This window comes from Propithecus coquereli, unplaced genomic scaffold, assembly GCF_000956105.1.
Source record: "Propithecus coquereli isolate 6110/MARCELLA unplaced genomic scaffold, Pcoq_1.0 Scaffold435, whole genome shotgun sequence".
Taxonomy (NCBI): domain Eukaryota; kingdom Metazoa; phylum Chordata; class Mammalia; order Primates; family Indriidae; genus Propithecus; species Propithecus coquereli.
In genome coordinates this window covers 1,565,342-1,592,308 of record NW_012150119.1, presented here as the reverse complement: position 1 = coordinate 1,592,308, position 26,967 = coordinate 1,565,342, and the positions used below count along the sequence as shown (strand labels likewise).

The 26,967-nt window shown below is 46.0% G+C and overlaps 1 protein-coding gene across 1 annotated transcript in view; it reads right to left on the bottom strand.

The window, feature by feature from the left end:
- Positions 1 to 26,967, bottom strand: part of SHISA6 (shisa family member 6) — a 279,906-nt gene that overhangs the window by 128,902 nt on the left and 124,037 nt on the right. Inside the window, exon 5 of the mRNA XM_012653929.1 lies at positions 23,509 to 23,604. Coding sequence (XP_012509383.1) covers positions 23,509 to 23,604 — 96 coding nt within the window. The remainder of the gene's footprint in view (positions 1 to 23,508; positions 23,605 to 26,967) is intronic.

The following is a 26,967-nucleotide window of genomic DNA, read 5'->3' as shown; positions in this document are numbered from 1 at the left end:
TAGACCAGCCCTAGGGGCTGGTTAGAAATACCACGTATCTCAGGTCCACTACTGCCCTACTGGACCAGAATCCCCATGTTGACAACCTCCCCAGGTGATTCCCATGCACGTGGCAGTTTGAGAAGCACTGACCACAGCTGCATATCAGAATCACCACGGAAACTTACCAAAGTTATAGATTCTTACTTCTACAGATTATCACTCAGGAGGTCTCATGTGGGGCCTTCCCTTTACATTTATTTATTATTTTTTTAAGTTTTGGCGAGTCTAACGTGCAATTGGAGTTGGAAAACCTCTGCAGATAAAGTTGACAGAGGGCCCATGATGAAGGGATTGGGATGAGGTTTTTCTCTTGCAGCGAGTGGGCTGGGGGAGGCAGATGGTCCCCTTCTCAGGTAAAGGGTGTTTCACAGTGAGAAAGGAGGATGTCATATAACTAAGACTAGAGGGCTGCACAGCCCCTTGTAGTAGCAGAGGGAACAGATGGAGACAATGAATGAGCCCAGAGGTGAGGTCATCCTTGTGCTGTACAATGACTCACCACTTCACTGTGGACCTTCAAAAAGGAAAGTCAAAGGGAAAAGTGTCTAAATCTCCTTGTATTCTTCTGTGTGTGTGTATAGTGCAACAGGGCATTAGCGCACGTCCTTGGGCATCTTTCCATTCCTTTTTGTTGTTGTTGTTATACATGGTGTCTCTCTCTGTTGCCCAGGCTAGAGTGCAGTGGCATTATCATAGCTCACTGCAGCCTGGGCTCAAGCGATCCTCCCATCTTGGCCTCCCAAAGTGCTGGGACAACAGGTATGAGCCACCGTGCCCAGCCCCCTTCCATTCCTACAAGAAAGTCTCACCCAGTTCAGGAGTCCCCATGACTCATGCCTCACATTAACCTCCTACACCACCTGGCCTACTGTCTATAACTGGTAGAGAGTTCCAGGCCCTAAAAATAGTGAGAAGGTAAAGGGGGTGGCCAGCCAAACATAAAGAATAACGATGTGAGTCAGCCACAGGGAACAGGCATTTTCTTTCCTTTTTCTCCGTTCAGAGGGAGCTGGGGCCATTGGGAGTCCAGGCCAGCAGGTGTTAGGATACTAGCCCCTCTCCTCCCTCACTCCAGTCTGGCTGGACAGGGACTCCGGTTCCAGGTGCTGATGCCATTCTATGGCCAGTTTGAATGTTGCAAATACACTCTCCCAGGGCCTAGTGTGGGGTCAAATGCATAGAATGAATGTATGAATAAATAAATAAAAATATTTTATTTCTCTTGCAGTTACTCTTTTCATTCAAAAGAGCAAAGTCTCAGAATCACCTGCCTCAGGAGTCTGCCTTTGATATCCCTAAAAGCCACTGGCTATTTTTGTTTTTCTTTAAACCAAAACCTATTTCCTACCGAGCCCTTGAGTGGTACCACAGCCCTCACCTGACGGGTAAGAAAGCAGGTGTGAGAATGTCATGTGCCTGGGGTGCGGCCTCAGGGCACTGGCATGTCCCCAGCCCTCTACATCCTGGGGCTTCCCAGGAACTGTGCTCCTGAGTGGCCCCAGGGGGACCTGCCAGATCCGCAGGAGGACTCCACGCATGCTACCCAGCCCGCCCTTCTCTCTGCCGCCAATTCCCAAGGGAGGGAGCAGATTGAGAGCATATTTAGAATTCATTGTTGCTTTAAAAAATCTCCTCTGTAATTAGGTACCACGGGGGTAGTCAACCACAAAAAGCTACAACCAATGCTGTCAAGTTCCACAAAACAAAAGAGAAACCAACTAATCAAAACGAAGAAGAAGAGGCTGGCGGAATGTCAGCACCTGTTGGAGCCACACAGTGGCTACACTCACCCAGACGCCACCCCTGACTACCAGGCAAACCCCCCTCTGCCTGGGCATTTCCAGAGTCTGTGTTAATGTGGGGTCGCTCAGTCTTTGACCTCTCTCCCAAGAATCCATCTCGTCAATAACAGGGCCGGCTATTTTGTTGTGCTTCCCTAGTAAAAATTCCAGAATGGTCCCCTGAACCTGACTACTGAGAAATAAAATAAGTCAATAAAATAAGCAATCTGATTTCCAGCATGTTTTGCAGTGTAGTGGCTCCTAGGTAATATCTGATCCACGTGAGGAGATGAGGATACAACGTCCGGCCAAGACTCCATCCTCTTCCCTGATGGCTTGTAAACTTCCTCCTATCGAATCCCAGTCTTGGGAACAATTACTCCCTAGCAAATTGAGTGGTTATAGTGATCTACATTCATTGGAGACGGTTTAACTAAAGTGAGTGTGAAGTTAAAGTGGGGTGCTTTATGAAGCCTTAGCGATATCTCTTGTTGCATTAGCATAACCATCAAGAAGTGTTGTCTTTCAGGGGCTGTTACCTTCTGGGATCCCAAGCCACATGGAGATGAATTTTCTTTTGACCTTCCTTCTGCACAAGGGAGGTGCTTCAGGGTACCAAGGTCAATGGACAGGAGGCTGTGAGGTGGCCATTCCAGAAGTTTTCAGGAAGAGCACCAAGATTCTTTCCAGTGTGCGATTTCCAGCACTCCAGCTATTTGTCCGACCTTGGCCCAAAGGGAGCACCTGCACCCTCTGGTGTGTTCTGGTCAACACCATGCTTGTCCCTTGTGGAGGCCAGCTGTGGCACCTCACAGTTGTAGCCTACAGTTTCCACCCAGAAGTGATATATCCCATAATATTCACTAACCAATCTGGCTCTCCTTCCATCCCAGTGCACAGAAGAATACGTTTCCTTGCTCTCTTGAAGTTTCACAGGTCTATGTGGCTTGCTCTGGCCAATGACTGAGGAGTGGAAGTCACATGCGTCACACCAAAGCGGAAACATTTCCGAGCCATTTTCTATGCTTCCTGTCTTCTGCCACATTAGCAGGGAAGGTCAGTATTTTAATTGGATAAGGGGACTCACCGCAAAGAGCCTATGGGTGTATTCCCTCGCAAAGGGTGATAGGCTCAGGAAACCTCTCACTAAGTAGAAAAGAGGTGTGGGGCTAGAAAGCAAAGGAAACCAGAGTTCTGGTTCAAGAAGAACTGTTTATGTTTACTAGCCAGTGGAATTGGCTGGAATCAAATAGGTAAGAAACCGCACATTTTAACAGGGTTGAACTGACAAAAGAGCAGGAAACCTGACACTCTTCAGGACTTTAAACAATCCCTGGGCCTCTGACTTTGGGAAGTCTGTGAGCTGAGAAAGCCTGTAGCTCCTAAGGAGGGCATATTCCCCAACACCCATTTCAGAAATGGTCAAGGAAGATGATGAGAAATGAGGGACCTCCTAGAGGGCTAAGCCAGGAGCCATGGTAAACAGTGGCCAAGGAAGCCAGAGAGCAGAACTGCAGCCTAATCAAGGAACACTCTTTACCTCAGATTAGGAGCCCCTCCCAATGTCCGCTCAAAGAGATTTTGAAATTGCTAAGAACCAGTGCCTGCTGGGTCCCTCCCTTTCCTTCCATTTGTGAATGGGGGTGCTCGTTGTGGTTTCCTTATCCCTATTCTACCACAATGGGTACGTGTGGAGGAATGTATTTCTTTTTAGTATATAGATTTAAGTTTATAGACCTGTAGAGGGAGAAGAAGAGCCCCCTGTAGACTTGATATAGAGACAACTGTATCACTCAGTGATCCTGGACCCTAAATTCTATGCCATGATGTTTGGTCATATGGGGCTGCCTCCCTTGGAGAAGGAGTGAGTGTATTCTGTGTACAGGAAAGAAAGTAAACTGAATATTTGATTCCCAAGTTGTGGTAAATATTACTAGAGTTCACCATTATATCCTGTTTTCCTTTCCTTCTGGAGGAGGGGAAAGATCATACTTCTTGGAAAGATTATATTTAGTTACCTTCTTAATGTGAGGCATGGCCAAGTGACTTGCTTTAGCCACTGACATGCAAGCAGACATGATGTGTCATTGCAGGGTGGCAGCATTCAGGAGTGACACTCAGCTCTCTTCTTCCTCTATTGCGCAAACAAAGGAGGTTGCATGTTCTGGTGCAGCTACAGTATGGTGGAACCTCTGTTAATCAAAATTTCTGAGGCACCTGGAGGACATTTGTTGTAAAGGATTGTCCAAACCTACTGTCAACTTAGTATGAGGAAAAATTAAAAAAACACCTTTGTTGGCATCCAGTCACCAAAATTTTTTATTGCCATCATCCCAGCATACCCTACTATTTTGATGACTATAGAACCCCGTTATATATAATTGGGTCTAAGATGATTTATTCGGAATTCTCCCCTGAAAGTTTCAAAAATTCCTTATGAAGTTAGAGTTAAACATTTAAGTGTCTGGGACAAGGCCACGTATCAGTGTATAGGAAGTGTTAGGTAATGTAAACAAGCGTAAGGTATAGACATTCCCCAGGTAAAACCTAAGTCTCTTTGCTCTGTATATTTCCCTAAATCTGGTCTAGTCAAAGAGCTAATAATCCCACTGGAAACACGTGACATATATGCACAAATAATTCAACAACATTATAGGAAAACCACTAGTTTATACCACAGGCAGTAACTGCTCCAGGACTCAGGTGTGGGGAAAACTCTTGGAGAGTGAAGTGCATGGAAAAAAAGCAAGACTTGAAGAGACTCAGAAAGCATGAGTAAGATTTAAAGTAAGTGAAAATGTAGGAAACCAAACATTTCAGGCTTCATGGATGCAGAAAAGATGTTGTGCATTCAGCGAAAGGTTAAGACACCAGGCAGGCTCCCCATAGAAGGTGTGGATCAAGGAGAAGGTAGTCAGAATGACCGGGAACGGGGAGGGACTTGAAGTTAATGGAAGAAATACAGGAAATAGTAGCCACTCCAGGGCTTTGAGCAGGAGTATGATTTGCTGGAAGTGGTATTGAAGTAGGATTAATTTGGCTGTGGACATGAGAAGGGGCAGAGAAGAGGTGGTGGAAGCAGGGATTCCAGCTGGGAAGCTGTTACGTTAAATTGGAAACGTGCTGACCGAAGCTTGTACTGGGGGAGTGGACAGATGCAAAGAGCCAAAGGATGTGTCAAAGGCTTATCGGCAGAACGAGGATGAGGGGCAAGGAGTGTGTAGCAGAAGAATAGAGCATAAGCGATGCTCACGCTTCTAGTTTGGGCAACTACCGAAAAACAATGTCAACGCATTTTCATCAAAAAAAGAAGTCGGTTTTGGAAGGAGGATGCAGATTCACCTTAGGAGATGCTGAGTTTGAGGGACAGCACAAAATGCAGGTGGGTCCCTCCCTTCCCCACTCCCAGTGCCACCTCTCTGCTACAGGATTTTATTAGCGGAGTTCAGCAGAAAGGTCAGGGCTGAGAGAGATGAACAAGAGTCACCATGTAAGTACATTCTCCAAGGAAACGTTTTAAGAGAGAATAACAGAGGTTTAAGACAGAGCTTGGGAAATGTGCATATATATGGAGTGAAGAAGGAAACTCTACACAGAAAAAAAGATGAAGAAAGCATCGTAGAAAGGAAACTGTAATCTAACATCATGAGAAATGACTTTCAAATACGTGGGAAGAACAAAGTATCAAATTCTCGAGGAAAAAAAAACCCAAGGAGAATGAAGACTAAGAAAAAGTCCTTAGACATGGAGATTTAATTTTTTATCAGGGACCTTTGACAGTGGGGTTTTATTTACCTAGTCCTTTGCCTGAACAGTTGCAATATCTTCTGCTGAAATGTGTCACCTTCTGCATGGCCAACCTTTCCATAAAAGTTGTTTGACCTCTGTCCTCCTGCATCTGCCACTCCAGGAAAATGGTGACTGGGATGGTCACATAACTTCATATAACATACTGACAAGTGTGTCCATTGAGTCCTACATCCAATTAGAGGGATTGATTGCTGGTTACAGTTTTCCAAGCTCGGTGGCAAATTCAGGAAGTAATTCCTGCATTACAGATAAGACCATGCACTGCAGTGGATCGAGGAAGACTTTGCTGCACGCGTGTAAACTCATCACAGGCCTGCGTTCCACTTCCCCGCTCCATCTTTATGTATGATACAATCAAAACATGATAGCCACACAGCCCCGGCCTTAATTCCCTCTGTTACTTATAGCTGTCCGATCAACATAATTGGAAAATAGAAAATTCCCAGAGTTTAAGTTGCTTTTAAGAAAAAAAAAAAAGGAAAGAAAAAAAAAAAAAACAAGCAAATCTCAGCAAGTTATTTTTCCACTCCTGCTAGAAGCTTTGTGGTGAACAAAGCAGAGTCTGGGAAAAAATATGTGCAAGAAAGAGGAGGGGAAATAACAGCAGGTCTAAGAATGAGAAAATACTGAGAAAGCATCCGGGTAGGTCAGAGTACTGACTACACGCAGTTCAATTTAACTGTCTTCTGGATAAGAAGGAAGGAAAAGAGGAAGGAGAGAGCACTTTGGGGACTGTTAAGTAAAGGGGAAAAGAAGCACAGGGGTGGGGAAAAGAAGCACAGGGGTGGGGAAAAGTGGGGTCCTGCAAGGCAAAAGAGAACCAAAAAATCAGAGGACATATAACTATAACTTCTTCATCATCATCTTCATCATCAATCATCATCACCATCATCATCACATCGATTAGTGAAATTATACTTTCTGTACAGATGGAGAAGACTACCATTAAAATAGGAATATTAGACACTGCTGTAGATTTAAATATGGATAAAAGAAATATGAATAATATATACAAATCTACTATTAAAATATAAAATGAGAATCCAAACATGTCTACTGATGATGATTTTCTCCCAACCTTATCCAAAAATAACCATGAACCAAAGAAAACCTAACAAAACACTTAGAAAGGAATTAAATACCCTTAAGGACATATTTGTAGTTATTTAAAAAAACGCCTTGAAACAGAAATTCAAAAATTTAAAACAAATGGCAGAAAAAGGACATAGAAATCTAAAGAGAATCCATTGAACTTGAGAGAGATAGGAAAAGAAAAAGACAAAATGAAGACTAAAGGATAAGATGCCTAAGAGGACTCTGATTTCCCTTACGTGTGACACTAAGGTACATATCAAAAGAGCCCAACAGGTACCCGGAAAATGTGCTCAGAATCATCAACTCTGATGTCCTAGCAAAACTAACAGACTTCAAAGATAAAGAAAAAATTCTCAAGGCTTTTAAACGGCAAAGATCAGAAGAATTGAACTGTCATCAGACATCTTAAAAAAAAAAAACATACAAAGCAACAATGGCATAGCATTTTTAAAAAACTCAAGGAAAGAAAGTGCAAACCTAGGATTTTATAACTAGGCAAACTTTCCTTCAAGTGTCAAATCTATAAAACAACGGTTTCAGTATACAAAGACTTAGAGAGTTACATATGCATGAGTCCTTCTTGAGTAATCTATGGGAAGACAAACTTCATCCAACCAAGAGATGACTGGGCAAACTTCAGAGGAAAAATAAAGGTAGTGAACACACACACACACACACATACACACACACACACACACACACACCTCAAAGATAAAATACACGTAGGTAAGATAGTACCCAACTAGTGCACAGATGCTATATGTGACAAAATAGAAATAAATGCAACTAAAAAAAGGAAGGAGAAAGGAGGCAGAAACAAAAAAAAAGTAGAATAACCATATCGACTGTTATATAGGCAAAAAGTGTAAGTTAAGGAATATCAATAAGAACTGATAAACCAGATGAAAAAGGTTAAATATAAACACTTAGAAGTAAGTAGTATTTGAAAAGTACAAAAGTAACTACTAGAAAAAGACATTAAAATCTACCTAAATATCCAAATTTAAAAAGATATCTGGCAAAAAATACACATCCTGTAAGAAAAAGTTATTAATAAACTACCCCCCAAAGCACTAGGCTCTGATGGTTTCATAGAAGAATTATTTCCAACCTTCAAAGACCAGATAGTCCCAAAGTTGTACATATTGTTCCAGAGTGTTGAAATGAAGGAGAATTCCTAACTCCTTCAATAAAGCAAGTATAACATTGACACTAAACATGATAAAGATAGTACAAGAAAAAAAAACTATAGACCAATATGATTCATGAATGTTGATACAAAAATGATAAATGAAATATTAGCAAACAGTATCCAATACCATATTCAGAAAATAATAAAACATGATCAAGTGGGATTTATTCTAGGAATGCACGATTGAGTCAATATTAGGAAAAACACTAATAGTATACACTCTTATTAATATATGAAAGGGAAAAAATCCTATGATTATCTCTACGGATTCTGAAAAAGCTTTTGACAAAATTCAATACCCATTCCTGATTAATTAAAAAAATCAAGAAAATTAGGAATTGAGTGATACTTTCTCAATGTGAATTAATCTAAATCAATTTCTCTCCCTCTCTCTCTCTCATCTATATATCTACCTTAGTCCTAAAGACAGTATCTTAATGGGAATGCTCTGTAGGCATTTCCACTAACATAAGACACAAGGCAAAGATGCATTTTACCTCTACTACTATTCAATATTGTATTAGTACTAGTGGTATTCAGCCAATGCAATCAGACAAGAGAAATCAATTAGAAGCATAAGGGTAAAGATGTAAAACTGCCTCTATTTGCATGAGATATGACAGTGTACCTAGAATGCCAATGATACAAATAACTCAAATAATAAAAGAAATCATGAAGTTAGTAGGGTATAAAATTAATACCTAGAAATAAATAAGCTTCATATATGCAAGCATAAACAGAGGGCATGATGGCAGAGAAACCCCATTTACAAATAGCAATAGCAATGATCACCTACTTGGAAATAAACCTAACAACATGTGATCTTGGACCAAGAAAAACATTTTTCTTTTTATATGAGTGGTACATTTGAATAAAAGGCATAAATTAGTTACTGGGATTGTATCAATGTTAATATTTTACTGATTTTGATAATTATATTGTGGCTACATAAGAGAAATGTCCTAGAGTTTAGGAAATGCACACTTAAGTATTTAGAGGGAAAGGACCACCGTATTTGCAACTTACTTTCAAATATTTCAGAAAAACAATTATAAATAAATATACATATTTAGGCAAAATATGTATTTAACGTGTGTATATGTCTGTATATATATATTTATATACAGACACCCATATATATATATACAAGAGACAGAGACAGAGAAAGAGAGGCAAAGAGAGAGAGAATGATAAAATATACGTGATAAAATGTTAAAATTTGGAAAATTTGAAGGGTATACAAGAATCATTTGCACTATTTTTCTAACTTTTATATAGGTCTGAAGTTCTTTCTAAATAAAAAAATTTAAACATTAAAAAATCAGTAAAAATAAAGTAAGTTGCGGGCCTAACACTGGCTATATAAATGATGGTATGATAGGATGAACCATTAAGCAGCCATTGGCTGGGGGTGAGGTGGGGATTGAGCTAGAGCTGTCTGTGCAGGTATCAAATGACCTCTAAGCAATATTAAGTTTTAAAAAGAAATATGAAGAACTTTGTGTTCAAAAGTGAATATAATTCGAGTTGTAAAGGGTACATACATAAAGGGTTCAGAAATGACTCAAATAAAATGGTATCAATTCTCACAGAGCTGTAAGGGGCTGGAAACAGCTCTGGAGATGACTACAGACAGGACATTGGAACCTACCTGTGCCACCCATGCCCTTGTGTTTCGGCACAGATGCACAAGTCCCGGAACATTAAGAATGGAAGGCATCTTTTAGGAAATTTACAGGTAGGGAGGTACAGACCCTAAGAGATGAAGCAATTTTTCTAAGACCACATTACCCTGCAATGAGTTTTCAGTTTTCTTGACTCCTGGTTTAGAGTTGTTTTGATTCTTCCATCCATCCATCGATCCATCCATCCATTGATCCATCAGCTCATTCATTCATAAACATCCACTGAGCATCAATTATGTGCCAGACACTGTGCTAGCCACAGGGAATAAAGTGGTGAACACCCCAGATATGGTCCCTGATCACATAGTTAGTGACAAAGACAGACATTAAGGAAGACATCATGCAAGTTAAAAATATTTTTGAAGAGTATGATAAAGGAAATATTAAGGGTGCAATATGAAAATAAAATGGAAGATCTGATTTCCATTTGAAGGCCAAGGAAGACTTATTTGAGAAAGGAAAATTCAAGCAGAGACCTGAACAATGAGTACACTGGACTGATATGGACCAAAGAAGAATAATATTCCAGATGAAAGGAACAGCCTGCACAAGCCCCAAAAGAGGTAAGAGCACAGGGGAAGCCAGTTGGGCTGGAGTGTGGGGAGCAAGAAGGACAGCAAGAGGCCCAAGTGGTAAGCAGGGGCTACATGGTGCAGGGCCTTGTCTGCTCTATTTGCTTTGACCTTGACTCATGTCTCAAGGAATGGAGGGAAGGAAGGAGGGTATGTGCACAATGCCATTTCAAAGTGTTGAACTCAGTATTTTTATGATGGGTAAGCACTGTTCCAAAGAGTTAGGGTTAGTGTTTAACACTCTGGCTCCAGTGGGGAGCCTTTGAGGTTTTATAAAATGGGTAAGCACAATAGATCTGAGCTTTAAGTTAGAAAGGTAAATCAGAATAAGTCAGGTTAAATCAGGTTAGAATGAGTTAGATCATTCTGGCTGCTCACTAGAGGACAGGATGCGGGGGTGGGCAAAAGTGGAACTCCATGTAGGAGGCCTTTGCAAGTTGCCTGGTTGGGAAGCAAGGGAGGCACAGACTGGAACGCTGGCTAGGAAGGGAGCAAATGGTGCGCGAGTTCAAGAGCATGGAATGGAACAGAAATGGACTTGGACGTGGGCATTGAGGGAGACAGAGATGTCAAGGATAGTATGCAGCATGTAGGGTTCTGCTTGAGCAACTGAGTGGCTAGTTGTTCTAGTTACCAAGGTGGGGAACCCTAGGGGGAGAGCAGATTGAAGGAAAAGGGCCAGTAAACTACCTGATGCCTGTGCAATCATACGGAACTATCTACCTCAATAAGTACAGTGGTATCTTCTTAAGCGAAGTATCCTTAAGACTAGAAATGTCTCCTATCTAAAGGAAAGGCTAAGATGACAGAATTTGGGCAGAACAACAGGCACTGGCACACCACCCCTGCCTGAGGCTGCCAAAGGCCCTGGCTCCTTCATCTTCAGCCACGTGGGCCCTTCTCTGTAGATTCTGGCTTGAAGTTCCATTCCCTCCTTGCCCAGCTGTCCACACTTTTACATAAGCTTTTATCTAATCAGACACACTCCAATCTGGTGTCTTAGTCCATTTTGTGTTGCTATCACAGAATACCTGAGGCTAGATAATTTACAAAGAAAATAGGTTTATTTGGCTCATGCTTCTGGTGACTGAAAAGTCCAAGACTGGGCAGTTGCACCTGGTGAGGGCCTCCTGCTGCTGCCACTCATGGCAGAAAACAAAAGGGGCAGATGTGTGCAGAGATCACATGGTGAAAGAGGAAGCAAGAGAGCATCGAGGAAGCTGAACTGACTTTCATAATAATCCGCTTTCGGGTGACAAATCCAGTGCTGTGAGAGCAGGAACTCACCCCTATGGAAGAGCATTAATTATTCACAAGGGATCCTCCCCCTGACCTAAACATTTCCCACTAGGCTGCACCTCCCAACATTGCCACACTGGAAGCCAAATTTCAACATGAGTTTTGGCAGGGATGAACCACCTCCAAACCACACCATAGCCTGTGTCTGCGCCATGGCCCTATCTATTTCAGTTTATGCATTCAGGATTCAGGTATCTGCATTCAATTTCTCTCAGTAAAAACTAGAAAACCATTATGCTCCCCCAGAATTAGTCCCACAGGGCAAAAGCAAAATGATTTACTGGGAAGTGGATTGAAGAGGACAAGAATCTGACACCTACTCAAGGAATAAATACTTTAGAAGCTCTGGCCCCTCTGAATCCAAACTACATATTTATGAATTGCTCATGGAAGGCCCTTCAGGTATGAACTATGAACAATCTGCGGTTGATCTCAGGAAGAAGTCACCCTCTCTAGCACTGTGCTTATTTCAAGAGGGTCTTCTCACTAGTAGCTCAGAGTGTGGGTGACAGAAGAATAGTCCACTCTGAGAACACATGGGATGTGTTCAAACTCAAAGGCTTCCCCTGAGGGAAAAGCCTAATTCTATGCAGTAGGTCTACTTTTAGGAAGTGACTTACCCTGAAACTATCCCAGAATATCAGACAACAAAGAGTCTTATCAATCCTCAAAGCTGAGATTGCCATGAGGAATCTGAGCCCTGACACAGTGAAGCTACCCATGACTGGGGCCATGGCTGAGTCTCCAGGGTGCACTGAATCCATGAGCCCACCCAACTCCTTTCAGCCCTGCAGTCAGCCACACCACGATTCATGCAAGCAAGGACGCTCATGGTGGGAAAAGTAGTGGCCAGGGGCACTGAATATCAGTTTGCATGTCCATCTCTGTGCGTGGAGTCAGCCACACACAGAGGCCTGCTTTTTGTGTGTTTGCTTCACTCCTTAGTTCTGTTCTTAAAGGCAGAAGAGCAGAAAGGAGGAGGAGGGTATGGGTAGTGATAATTAAGATTTTTAACTCAGCCCATATTTTGTGCCTGGGAGGATTCAAGACACTGCTTTCAACTCATCCTTCTGGCTCCACTTCCTGCTACCCCTCTACAGGTGACTTACAGCCCCATCACTTTCCAGCTACCATCCTCCAGGTGTCCTATAGACCCATCACTTCCCTGTTGCCTGCTTATAGATGCCCCGGGCTCCCTTTGCAAGACAGGTGTTTCCATGTCCATCCCTTTGTTCTGGAGGCTTCCCCTTCCCGAAATGCCTGCCCTTGCCCTACTCTTCTTGACTGGTCACATTCTTCTTGCCTGCAAGGACCATCTCAACCCGTTTTCCATGGAAGGCCATTTAGGACCCCTCCATTCAGAGGCAACATTTTCCTCCTTTAGCCCCTCCACTGTTCTCGGGATCTGCTTCATGGCACTTCCCAGTTACGGGACAGGAATTATACTGCCTGGCGTCTCACAGGCATACACTACCTAATTCATCTTTGCCCAAATGAGACTCGAGTTTTACTGAAATGGCCAAATGTGCATAGCTCTGTTCCCACTTTTTGGTTCCCCATCTAGGGCAGGTCACTGGAGTCCTAAGAGGTCTCTTTGCTAAGTATTCCTCTTCAAATTATCTTCCTCCTCCGCTATGGGACAACCTGGCTTCCAACATGCGGGATATGGAAAGAGACTTCATGGCAAATGCATCTCAGAAGTGGGAGTGATCTTGAAATCCACTGAGCAGACTTCAACTGAAATTTTTTAAAAAATTCTTTTATATCTGTGATTCTCAAATTTTAATGTGTCTATGAATTACCTGGAGATCTTGCGAAAATGCTGATTTCTGATTGAGTAGGTTTGGCGTGGGGCCTGAGTCTGCATTTCTCACTAGGTGCCAGGTGATGCCCAAGCTGCTGGCCCTAGTCTCACCCCTTGAGAGTTAAAGTTCCACAGCTCTCTGCGGCTCGAGCATTGCACTTGAGTGCTCAGTGCTCTAATGCATGCGTTTCTCCTGCCATCTCCATGATGACCCTGAGAGGCAGGTGGAACTACTATTATTAACTTACTTTGTAGATGACTGTCATAGAGTTCAAGGTCACACAGCTAGCAAGGGCTGGAACCAGGGGTGGAGCATGTCTGACTCCACTGACTCTCTTCTCCAGTTTTCTTCTTCCTCAATCATCTACTGAGGGAAGTTTACATCACTATTTGGGGAGAGGTAAGACTGAGGCCGAGGCCATGACTCCAGGCAGGGGGGGCTGGCATTTCTTTATTATGTCCTGTTAACAGTCTGCATAGAAGCAGAGTCAGAGAATAACACAGGTATGTCCCAGAGAGTGATGCCCTGAGAACACCAGTCTTCTGCTCCACTTCTAGGCCATCATGAAATCCTGGCAACTGTTGACTGTGAGGCTGTCTTCCCCTGGCCACAGACACCAGCTGGCAGAGAGAAGCCACACCTACCACCTTCTCTAGCTGTCAGGTCTGTGGGACTCTTGGCAGGGAGCAGCAGAGAACCAGGGAAGCCAATGCCAACCAAGGACTGGCTCCTGGGAAGGGGAGGTTCCCAATATGGGTGACCAGTCAGTGCCAAGACCAGTGCCAGGAAAAGAGATTGTACTGGCCACAAATCTGCTCCTGGGGCCAACTTGAGCCAAGGGTCATGGCAAGAGAAAGCTCACATCTGGCACCAGCAAGAGATTGGAAAACACAAGAGCAGCAGCCCAGAGCTGCTGGACGTCTGGCCAGGCAAGCCAGTCTCTGGAAGAACAGAATTGATTCTCCTCCCTCTCGTGAAGAAAATTTAAATAAAGCACTGAGATTCAGTGTGTGACATACCTCCTGTGAGCCTCCCCTCCTGTCGGACAGAGAGTCAAGTTGGCAGAACTGAAGAATAAGATGCATTTATGATACTAAGGGTCTGAAAAGTCTTCCTTCTCGCTTCCCTGCGGGGGGCCAGGGGAGATCCAGCTGTACCCGGGTATTCCCCTTTTGAGGAGAACATACATGTACCCTACAGGTAGGAGCTGGAACCTCCCAAGGCAGGCAGCCTTGCAGTACATCTGACACGCCTCCGTCCTGCACTCTCTCCTCCTTACACCAGCCCCGCGGACTGCTTGGCCCAGCGCCTACGGGGGCCAGTGTGGCAGGCCCACAGACAAGCATTAAATCGGGACATGGATGGTGGCCCAGAACTCAGCCTGGTACATAGGAATTTTTCTCTCTGACATTTGCCAGGGTAGTGTGAGTTGGATGACGGCTTAGATGCCACATGAAGACATCTGTCCGTGTGCTATTCAACCCAAGCACTCTCTTGGATGAGATGAGCCAAAGTAGGACAGTGCCTATTCCCTGGGTTGGCTCGTAGACTGACTTCCTCAGTGCGAGGCAGTTCGCTCGAGTGGGTCTCCTGACGCGCTACCTCAGGGGTGGGCTCTGTGAATGGCTTGGGAGGTGGCCCGGGACCTACGCTCCTCATATCAACCTGCATGGCTTAATCGCTGCTGAATGTAATCTAGGTGGAGACAGCATCCGGGGCCACACGGGGAGAGCCACGGCACCCCTTCAGCTTTCCGCAGGGTCCCGGGTATTCTCGCTACCAGGACCCACACGGAAAGGGACTTTGTAGAATAGTTGCCTTTAAGAAACCCTCAAAGGTCTTGCACTGGGTTTTGTTTTGCCTTTTTCAAATTTTGTTTGAACAGCAGAAATGCACGCACTGGGTGAGAGTGGAAGTCGCCATTCACGCAGACCCATCCTTGCTCTTGGTGCAGTAAGTGTTTACCAATCAGTCACCGTGCGAGGCTGACCCAATTCTAACAAAATATGGAATCACACGGATGCTCCACACTTTCCTAAGGGTATGGCTTAGGGACAGCTTGTGCGTGCCAGCCAGGGTGATGCGAAATACCATTGAATAAAGCCGAGCATGCCCAGTCAATGACAGGTTCTTGGTACTCAGCCATGAATCAGGGGTGAACAGGCCTGGGGTAAACGGGGGCTGTCCCATGCGCAGACTGGAATGACCAATAGTCGGCTTATATCCATGGTGCCCTCAGCCCCACCCTGGGAGCTCCCCCTGCTCTGCTTCCACTCCTCCTGCCCACCCCTCACCGATAAAGTACGGGAAAGAATGTTCCCGCTCCTGGCCGGTGCTGGCTTGGCAGAGGCCATTCTCAGGCAAGCCTGTACCTCCTGGCTCACTGTTGCCATGGAGACTGGATGCCTTCTGAGTTCTGCGCTTTATCTGGAGTCCAGCCTTCGAACACCTTGGTACAGTCAAACCCACTCACTCCCCTGGGTCCCCAGACTGTGAAAATATCTAACTGGATTCCTTTAGTCAAATGGCTCAGACGTCTCCTTGCTACAATCCACTGATGGTCTGAGGGTTCTTGCCCAAACCCTGGTGTGGGGGTGGCAGCCTGCGGTTCTATGAGGCCTACGCATCCACATCCAGCCTTTCTTTTCTAGAAGAAAAGATCTAATTTCAAATCTTGTACCAGACAAATGGGCTGGTGGGAGAGATGAGGACAGCCCCAGGGGGTGCAGGAGGATCAGCGGGGCTACAGGAATAGCTGGGGGATGATCACAGAGAACCCAGGCCCGGGCGGAGGGCTGTGCTGGGTGGGATGTCCATGAGGAGCGTGATGAAGCCGAAGGAAGAGTCCCTGTCCTCTGCTTCCATCAGCGTCTCTGCTGGGTGCAGCCAGCCTCTCTCAGTCTCTGAAATCTTGTGCTTGCATCTCTCCCCATCCCACAGACCTCCTCCTACCCTTGCTCTGCCTTCTTCCCCCGTCAGACCAGCCACCCAGACCCATCACTGCCCACCACCTGCACGGCTCTGAATGTTATGAATGAAGCCAGGCGTGGCTTCTCTCCCTTCTCAGAGGGTCAGAAATACAGCAGGCACTATAGCCCAGCCTCTAGAAATCCTCCTCCTCAGATCTGTGGGCTTGTGCTGCCGGGGATGGGGTAGGGGACCTCTATAGCTCCCCTATGGCTGAGACTCCTAAACTGCAATTAGGATGGTCACTTTTCCGGACTGGATCTCATCACCTGCTCCGATGCACGCACCCCTTCCTTAGCATTTACTTCCCTCCCTTTCTTCCTCAGACCCCATGGAGGGCCTGGCCGGGAAGCAGGACTGGCCACCTCCAGCCCGGCGTCCGGGAGCATCACTGGGACAGGAGAGAAGATCCATTCAGGATCTTTCTGCAGGAAAGGTGCTCTCAGGGCAGCAGATCCTTGCACTCTGTCTCCATATCCTGGGTGACCTTGGAGCAGTCCCAACACCTCCTAGGGCCTTAAGGCTGTGCAGATGCCAGCTCCAGGCAGCAGCACCCTTACTCTGCTTCTCTGGGCTCTGTAGATCATTGTGCAAGATGCCGTGTAGCTAGACAGGCAGGGCATTCTCCTGCACCCTCACTTGGGTGACCACCTGTCCCCACTTGCCCAGGACTGAGGGCTTTCCCAGGACTTTCAGTGTTAAAAGTGGGACAGTCACAGGCAAACGAGGATGGTTGGTCCCCCTCATTGTCACTCACACTGATGCTCTTGTTTGCCATCTCACTGCGCAAGGATCGTATACGCCCACTGGCCTGCACCTGCAGCCACATAGCCTACCTGACATCTGTGCCTCTGGAGGGCCTCACCCCCAGCCAAGACCGGCCTCCCACCGCACTCCACTCCACTCCCCACGCAGTAGACTCCATCTGCTCTCACTCACCAAGGACGTCACTTCTGAAATACTCCCCTCCCCCACATAATCAATTTCCCTTCTTTACGGGGTCATTCCTATCAACATACAAACGGACTGTGATTTCTCCCATCTTAAAAAACAAAACAAAGCAAAGCAAAAATACTCTTTTTATACAATACCCCCTTCTAGTTATTGTCCTTATTCTCCACAATCCTTCATATTAAAACTCTGAAAGAGTTGTCTGCACCTGTAGTCTTCATTCTCCTTCTCCCATCCTCTAATTTTAAAATCTTTTACTACTTTTTATTATGGAGCATTTCCAACATGCACCAGATTAGAGGAGACAGCAGAAGGCACCGTCCTGCCGTCACACGGTTCTCCCAGGCTGTGTGTACACACCCCAGACACCATCCCTTCTCTCCTGCACCCACTGGGCAGAAGTGTCCCCTCGCCACCCCAACTGCTCTTGCCAACTCTCTGGTGACCTCCACGGTACCAGGTCACATTCAGTGGTCACGTCTCGAGCTTTGTCTCACTGGTTTACGGCTTATAACAGCTGGTAGCTCCCTCCCTTGGAAACATTTATTTTTTCCACTCGATTTCCAAGACACCAGGACACCCTGGTTTTCTTTCTGCCTGGCTGCCCCTGCGGGTCTCTCCTCACCCCCACAACCTCTCCTTGTTGGGTGCCCAGTGGCTCCATGCTCGGGCCTCTGCTCACCTGGGGAGTGAGCCTCGCTCCTTGGCTGATGTCATCCATCCCCCAGCTCCGAGGGCTGTCCACACACTAGAAATTCTCAGGCTTGTAGCCCCGGCCAAGAACTTTCCCTTGGACTCAGCATTTCCACCTGGATGATTAACAAGCATCTGGAACTTCATATGAAGCCAGACTGAATCCATGCACACCCCCAATCTCTGCCTAAAATCTGTTCCTCCCACAGACTTCCATCTTCCTGATGCCTCAGCCCCAAAGTGTTTTTTTTCCATCTCCCCTAGAGCAGGAGCCGGATCCCTAAATGGCCCCAAGGCCCTGTGGGGTTGAGTCTCCACCCCTCTCCGACCTCACCTCCAGCTGCTCATGCTCCTGCTCCTTGTGCTCCAGCCTCCTTGCTGTTGCCACACAAGCTTTTCTGAAGCCTTCTGGATGCTCTTCTAAAAACCGCAGCTCTGTCTGCCCACTTCATATTGCTCCATAGCTCTTAACTCCATCAGATCTACTTTGTATATTTGCTCCCTTCTTTCTTTGTTGCTATCTTCTCCTGTTGCTGTGTAAGTCTGCTATATCCTCAGTGTCTAGAAGAGTGTCTAGTATACAGCTGGTGCTCAGTAAATGTGATCTCATGGAGGACTGAATGAATAAACGGGCAATAGAGTCTGCTTCCTACAGTGCAGCGACCATTGTGCAGCTCCTACCTTTTCCCAAAGGCTTCAGGGATTTCTCTCTTTCCCCTCCCTCCCTTCCTCCCCGCTCCCCCCTCACACACACACACACACACACACACACACACACATGCCCCTCTGTCTGGCTCCTGGCACGGCAGGAGTGACCTGGTGAAAGGTGAGGGATACCAGGGGAGGGGCAGGCAGTAACCAGCGTGACTACCTCCGTGGGGACAAGCACAGCACTCTCACTCTGCAGCTGCAGTGACACACACACATCTGCCGCCACCACCGCCACGGGAAGGACTCCTTATCCAGGCCTGGCGTGGCCAGGGACGCCCTGCTGGAGGATCACTGGACTGCACGGTATTGAAATGCGGGGGCTGCTGGAAAGAATCCTCTGGACTTTTCAACCAGACACAAAAATACAACCACCCTGATTGAGTGTTTCACCAAATTGCCTCTGTAGAATAGGGTTTCTGCAGCTATGTTCACGTAGACAGACTCCGAAAACATATCTGAGGGGACTGATCTTCCCTTCTGCATGGCCCCTGCTAATCTGCTGTTAATGCTCTAACTCCTGGCTCATCCTTTTTTGTGACTCCCTATCTTGCAAAAGGTGCGCCTCTGATAAAAAGAGTCATCTCTTGTTGAATGTGGGCTGTGTGTGGCTCCCACGGAACCACGACCCACACGTGACCCTCCGCCACTCCCCACGTTCCAGAGGCCGGTGGCACAGCAAACAGGAGCATGAGTTTGAGAGTCAGGCCTGGACTCACAAGGAAATAGGACTGACTGTTGGCGGTTGACTTAGGCAAGTTACTCAACCACTCTGGGTTTCAGGTGTTTTGCCTATAAGAAGGCGATAACAAGAGCTCTCCCACGGGGTTGTTCTAAAAGTTAAAATAAGACAGTGTATGTGAAGTGCTGGCACACAGTAAATGCTCAGCAAATGGAAGACTTCATCACGGGGTTTTCACTGAGGCAGCCGGTGTGGACTGTGCCTTCCTAAAGACTGCTCTGGTCCCGCATGGGGGCTGGGGTGATCTCACCTACTTAATAGAGCAAAGACTTCAGGGGGAACTGGGTCTAAACTCATGGTCACTCAGATCAGCACCTTTCTTAGCCTTGGCTTCTGTTTACTGTAAATGATGAACAAGCAGCAGCTCAGAGGAAGAAATCAGAGAGGGGAAGACATGCAGCCATAGGTCCTCAGAAGAAAGGAGAGTAGGAAGAAAAGTAAAAATTATGAGGAAAGGAAAGAGTGTGCCATTCAGTTAGAAAGTCCCGAAAAGGGGTGTGAGAACTAATTCCTGTGCCCATGGAGCCCAAAACAATGCTGGGCAACCCGGGGGTCAGGGTGGCCAACAGCTGTGGGGCCTCTCTTCCTGCAGAGCAAATTCAGCTGAACTCTAAGTGGTACCTAAAAGCAAACTGGCCCCATGTAAATACCCCATGGAAGGGACCTACACAGAGACCTCTGACACAGGGCCACTCTCCATTGCGTGTGTTTAATTCTCTTTCTTTTCTCTCTCCACGCTTTGCTCCAACACCAGTTACTCCCTTTCTGGTCCCTCTTCCTTTATTTTTTTTTCTCTCTTCTTCCTTAGGCCCTAGGCCTTCTGGGGGCACCTGGCCATGGTGTAGGCCCACCATGACTTTCAGGACTAAATAGGTGGCTAACACCTGCTTAACAAGGTGATACCACTGCCCTACTAACCTGCTTCGCTGGATTTAACTATAATATTTCTAGTCAGACTTTGATTATCCACGAGCCAGGCATTGGCCATCCCTATTCTAAATAGTGTTGCGAGGCTCTGTTGGAAGCTTGGTTGACATCCGTCTTATTGGTCTTTTTTATAGGTGCCAGAGGCATTGCAGAGACGGACACACACTCGAGTGTCAGTGAGGGCTCCTGCAATGTCAGGAGGTTGAGGGTGAGGGTGCACGCGGATCTGTCTGCTTTGTAACAAGATCCACAGGTGCTGGGGTAATTAACTGCTCTCGGATGAGGCCTCAAATAAGCGGATATTCTTTTGTTAGTGGGATTGAGAAGGTGAGACATTAGCAGAAATAGAATTCTGACCGTGGGGGTGTCCTATCTACCAAAACCCTCTACTCTTATCTCTCTCCTGTTGGGAGACCCCAAATTTTAGCCTAGGGGACCCCACAGTTATTGGCCAACCCCTTAGGTTGCACAGCACCGGGCACTAGAATTAGTTCCGACATCCCTTTTCGGGACTTTCTGACTTAATGGCGCACTCTTTCCTTTCCTCGTAATTCCTACTTTTCTTCCTATTGTCCTTTCTTCTAAGGACCTATTGCTGCATGTTTTCCCCTCTCTGATCTCCTGCTTGTTCATCATTTAGGGTAAACAGAAGCCAAGCCCTTCTCTAGAAATCCAAGCTGTCCAGGGGACTGAAGATTCCCTGATATTGGAAGGGAATCCCCACTTCCAAAGCACCACCTACCCTCAAACCAAGCCTCTTTGCTCTCGGAACTGTAGTTGGTACCTAAATAGGAAGATACACACAGGGTATATTCATGGAAAAAGGGGGTGTCGGAGGCCTGGGATAGAAAGGAGTGGATGGGAAGGACAGGCAATGCGTTCACAGGAGGGGTGATGCCATAGAAAAAGTTAAGATGGGGGGGATAATAAGCCCCAGACACGGCAAAGCCCCACTGGCATGAGCAGGGGAGGGTCCCCAGGATGTGCAGGCAACGGTGACTGAAATGGAGTCTAGATCAAGTGAAAGCAGCCTTCGGTCCACCAGTGGATAAACGCGTGATCTGGCTCCTCTGCGGTTCTGATCCTCCCTTTCCACTCTCACCCCCTCTATCCTGCTGTACTCACACTGCCACCTCGCCATTTCTTGACATAACAAGAAAGCCGCCACCTTAGGCCTTCCCATTGCCTCTTCCTGGGAGCAGTTCTCTGCTTAATTCCCACCTTATCGGAGAGGACTTCCCTGGCAAGAGCAGCTCCCTGCCATGGCACTCCTGGCCCCTTGACCTGCTTTAATTTTTCTGCTCGTACTTATTGTCAATAATTTATTTTGTCTGCTTCCCCCGGTGGAATGTAAGGACAGATTCTATCTTTTACTTCTGAATATTGCTTGTTCACAAACATTTGTTGAAGGAATGCATGAACTCAAAGCCACAGTATTTACAATATATATATATATAAAGAGTTCTATTGGCCGAAGGATTTGGTGTTTCAGGTGGGACCACCTACAAGGGGTAGGGGTAGGGGAAAGGGTGGGAAACCACAGCAGTGGAGAGGCCTTGGTAAGAGTCACCATGTTCTGTCAGAAAGATCCAGATTGCTACCTCTGCTCCATGGGATGTAGACATGTGGTAGGAGGCTTCCAAATTGGCCCCCAGGGATCCTCAGCTGCTGGTGTTCATACCCCTGTGCAGTTCCCTCCTATGCAGAAGAGGACTGACTCGTGTGATCTATAGCACGTTGCAAAAATGATGATATGTAACTGATAGACTTGGTCATAAAAGACACCGTGGCTTCTGTCTTTCTCTTTCTCAGATCACCAGGCACCACACAGTGAGGACACTCAAGTATCCATGGACAGAGGGTCACAGGGAGGAACAGAGACCTCCTGCTAGCAGCCAGCACCGTGTGCATGAACCATTTTGTAAGCAGACCCTCCAGCCCCAGTCAAGCCTTCAGATGATGTGGCCCACCTGACATTGTGATCACAACCCCAAGTCCACAGCACCCGAATTCCCAACCCACAAAAACTACATGAGATAATAAATGTTTATTATTATTTTAAAATGCTACGTTGCAGAGTTATTTGTTTCACAGCAATAGGTAATTATCACACAGCGGATGATTACAGGATGACCAGCAATCCCAGGTTTGGGTTGATATGAGTATGACTAGGATTGTATTTTTCAGTGGTTACCTGTTCAACCCATTTCACCTTCTGGAGCCAGCTGGTCCCAATTTGATTCTGCAACTCTTAGTAGCCACAAATGCCACCTGTATCCTCAATAAACTTTATTTAGACACAAATAGACACGACAGAAAATACATACACAGATACAGATTTTTTTTCTCTATAGGATGAACAAACATCACATAGGGAATTTAAAAAGTAGGTGCATGGAACGTAAGAAAATATTGCGAAGTTGCTTGTTTACTCACACTTGAAACAGACACATATCTCGGAGGAAGACAGGGATACACTATCCCTACAACAGATTTCACATGTGGTCTATAACAGCACACAAGTGTTAGGAAGGTAATCAGAGGAGTCAGAGATCCAGTTACTCTTGACGTGACAGAGTGCGCACAACACTAGTAGGACTCTGTTGAAACAAAAGACAGAATCGAGGAGGAGGCCACAGCCCCTGCACAGATGCTCTGCAAGCTGTCAGCTAGGTCGTAAAGCAGCTTGGCAGAAACACTAGGTTAGCTTTCATCTTGTGGCTTGAAGGTCTGCATAACCTCTACCTTTGTGTCCACGTCACAGAGTGTTTACAGAGACACACTTGGATGCTGAAACTCCCCACATGCACGCTGGCTTGGAAACCCACAATACAGAACATTGGCATCAGTTTATGGAGTGTGGCTTTTGAAAGGAAAAAGAATGATAGCCAAGAGGCGAGCAAACACTTTGCAAATGCTGCCACATCCACTGGCAGTGTTTCCTGCCACACTCCCTGTCGTCCCGTCCCACAGGGAGCCACTGGCTTCTGGGTCTTGCTCCCCGCCACGGGTGGAAGGGGATGGACGTCTCTTGGAAGTCTATTGCCCTCTAAAGTCACACCTGTGGCCTCCTGGGCACTCCTGTCAGAAGCCATGATGTCACCAGGACAAGCTGCCTTGGAACCACCCCACGCATTCCTGTCCTGGACAAGCCTCTGGCCTCCACACCATCTTCACATTTCAGATCAGGGTTCCCTAGGCAACCTCTGTATTTTAGTAAAAAATGGTTTCCACTGTACCCTTCGTGTGTCCTCTTCCTAACGTGACAAATCCAGATGAGATGAAGTTATGGAGATCTGGTCCTCCACTTCGGTAAGCATCCTTCCCATAATGCCCTGCAAGAAGATGGGGCAGAATTACCTGGCACATCCACAACACCAACACAGAAGACAAAAGCGGCTCCGTCTCACCCGACAACGGTGGTGTGCTCGTTGCAAACGGGCAGCTAAGTTGGAAGGTGGAAGTAGTCAAGAATATATATATGTACATATATTATTTACATATAATATATACGTAATATATATATTATTGAAAAATATTCATATATATGCATATATGTACATAGGACTGTACAACAAAGAATAAAGTCTCGGCGATGTTACATTCAAAGCAGAGAAGGACAAAGCAGACACACGGCTTGATTTTGGCATTTCTGACTGAGCGCAGGGTAACCAGCACATGTCTGTTCATCTCACGACCCTTTCCTTTGTCCCACCTTCCTTCTCGCTCTTTCTCGCTGCGTCCATTTGTTTTTTTCTTTCCAAAGCACACAGAAGCGGGCCCGATGGGGACTGCTCTATGCATGTGAATGTTTACGAATCATACCACAACCTAGAGGAAGACAACCTGTGATTTTGGAGGCACCCAGCATTAGCTGAGACTGACGAGTAGAATGGTAGTTAGAAAACATCGAGAAAATACGCATGCGTTTTCCTTTCATGACTTTCTACAATAAGACCGCACCCCTCGCCAGCCTAATGCAGACATACACCTGTAGGGCTGAGGGGAGGAACAGATCGAGGGCAGGTTAGGTTAGGTGGGTAGGAATTCAAAGAGAAAGAAGTGAATGCCCCACTTTTGACATTCAACATAGGATTTCACAGTTTGCTTGAAATACGAGCATTGTCAAGAAAGAAAGGCCTCCCTAAACGCTACCCTGAAGTATGTACGTGTGAAAATGGAGAAAAGTCATCTTTTTCATGTTGCCGCAAGAGCATATTAAAAATTGCACTTATAACTACTGCAATGTGTGGAACTACTTAAGAAACAATGTTAAGTTAAAAGGTGGATGGAAAATGGTATATTCAAAAGGATCACAGTGCTACAAAAATTCAAACCAGTGCACACAAAAAAGATGGAAAGAAAGCGCACTGAGATATTGACAAGTGCCGTCGGACAGGTGGAATGTGAGTGTAATTTCTTCTCTCCTTTCAACTTTTCTAGACTCCCCAAGTTCTTTTTTTCTACACAAATATGTAATTTGTCCAGTATAAACAGATGAAATAAATGGAAATAATTATGATAAATGCAAAGACAACCCAAATCACAATTTTTCTTAGCAGGGCACTCTCTGGATCTGTGGATCACAACCCTGGTTACACGCTGGAATCATTTGGGAGCTGTTAAAAATACAGACTCAGGCTGGGTGCAGTGGCTCATGTCTGGAGTCCCAGTTACTCAGGAGGCTAAGGCCGGAGGAATCGTTTGAGCCCAGGAGTTTTAGGTTGCAGTGAGCTATGATGACACCACTGCACTCTATCCTGGGTGACAGAGTAAGATCCTGTCTCAAAAAAAAAAAAAAAAAAGCAACCAGACCCCCACCCCCAGACTCAACTCAAGATTCTGACTCAGTTGGGCAGGGTTCAGACACAGGCAGGGATATTTTAAAAGAGTTCTCGGGTGATTCTAAAGCCACCAGGCATGAGAAGCACTGCCCTAGAGTAAGCGGAGAAACAACCTAAGTGCAGTTTATGCAGATAGGTTCAGTGGGCACCTCTTAGGTCTGGGTTCCACCCCCTGTTTATGTTGAGGGGCCCGGAGCTCTTCCTCTGGACAGCAGAGTCCAGCCCTTGTACCTTCTTATTTATCCCAGATCTCAAAACCGAGCTTGCATCAGATTAACCAGGAAGGCTTAAAACAGATTCCTGGGCCCCACTCCCAGAGTCTCTGACTCAGTAGCTCTGGGACGGGGCTCAAGAGTTTGCATTTCTATCAGGTCCCCTGGCGACACCGATGCTGCTGGTCCAGGGACCACACTCTGAGACGTGTTGTCCCAGCACATCAGGAACCTGAGAATTTTGCCACTCCCCTCATCCCCTCCCCTCTGGAATCTATTACTTCATTCCTTAGGGCACACAGCTTCCCAGGAGGAACATTCTTGCTGGAAAATGCTATGGTCACAACTCATAGTTATATAGAATAGAATTATTAAAGCTGAACTCAGAGTCTTCTGCCCATACCCCAGGCCATGTTACAGTTCCCAAAACCGGGCTCCAGCATCTGCAGAAAGGCACCTTCGCCAGGGGGAGCGGGAGGGGCAGTCAGGGTGTGTATGAAAGGGTGTGCTACCAGCTCCAGGGAGAGTCCCGACCCTTCTTAGGCAACCCTGTCCCTCTCTCCCCATCCCACCACGACTGCTAATAGAAGAGTAAACAAAGGAAGGACCAATTCAGAACCCTCATAAATTTGGACCTCATTAATTCAGAACCTGTGATACTTCCCACAGAATTTGGGCTGGTTTATTTTTGTGCTCCTTATAAATAACATTTTTGATAAACAAATCAATACTGAGAAAGATGGAACATAAAATGGAGTCTGTGTTACGAACAAATCATTCTTATCTGTCAACTGGAATAAGGTCCCCCAGGACTAAGTGTCGCTCTAGTGCTTGGGGTGATGCTGGCTTGTTTGAAAGGAACTGAAGTTTTCAGATCACCTACCATGCACCAGGCAGAGGGACAGAGCCTCTGCACACATGGCTTTTTTCCTTTGACATGATAATAGCTAACATTTTATAGCATTTTGCAGTTTACAAAGATCTTTCACACAGACTATTTACTTAACATTCTAGTCAATACTGTGTGGTTAAGTTGTTTATTATTATTATCCTCTCATTTTACTGATGGAAAAACTGAAGCTAAAAGGCCGAAGGGGGTAGACGCTTGAGCCAGCTCTAGCATCCAGGTCTCTGACTCCAGATGCCTGTTCATCCCAGTGGGCACACCTGGCTTCACTCACTCCTAACAAGAGGAGTGAGTGCCAAAAACGGTCACTCTCCCAAATTCTCACACCTGATTGGTGGTAGATGCTGAATTCCAACCAGGCCTAGCTGTCTCTGAAGTCCACACTCCTTCCACAACTCTCACCCCAGCCACCTCACCCCCGTGGCCTGATCTGTAGCCAGGACACAATGGAAACGTTAGGTCCGAGAATTGCACTCGGTGACACCCAAGTTCGTAGAAGCTGAAGCTCAGAAGTGCCAAGGCTTTGAGTGGGGGAGAAGAAAAGGGTCTGAGCTGTACTGAGTGAGGCAGGACCAAGAGCATTTGACAGGAATAAAGAATTCTTTGGCCAAATCAATTTGGAAAACATTCAGTTAAATAAAATGGAAAGCTACACAAAATCCAAGTTTAGGGACTTCTTCGAGGCAGAGAGCACTGGACTCTCCAGGGAACCTTTTTCTGTTTTTTTTTTTTTTT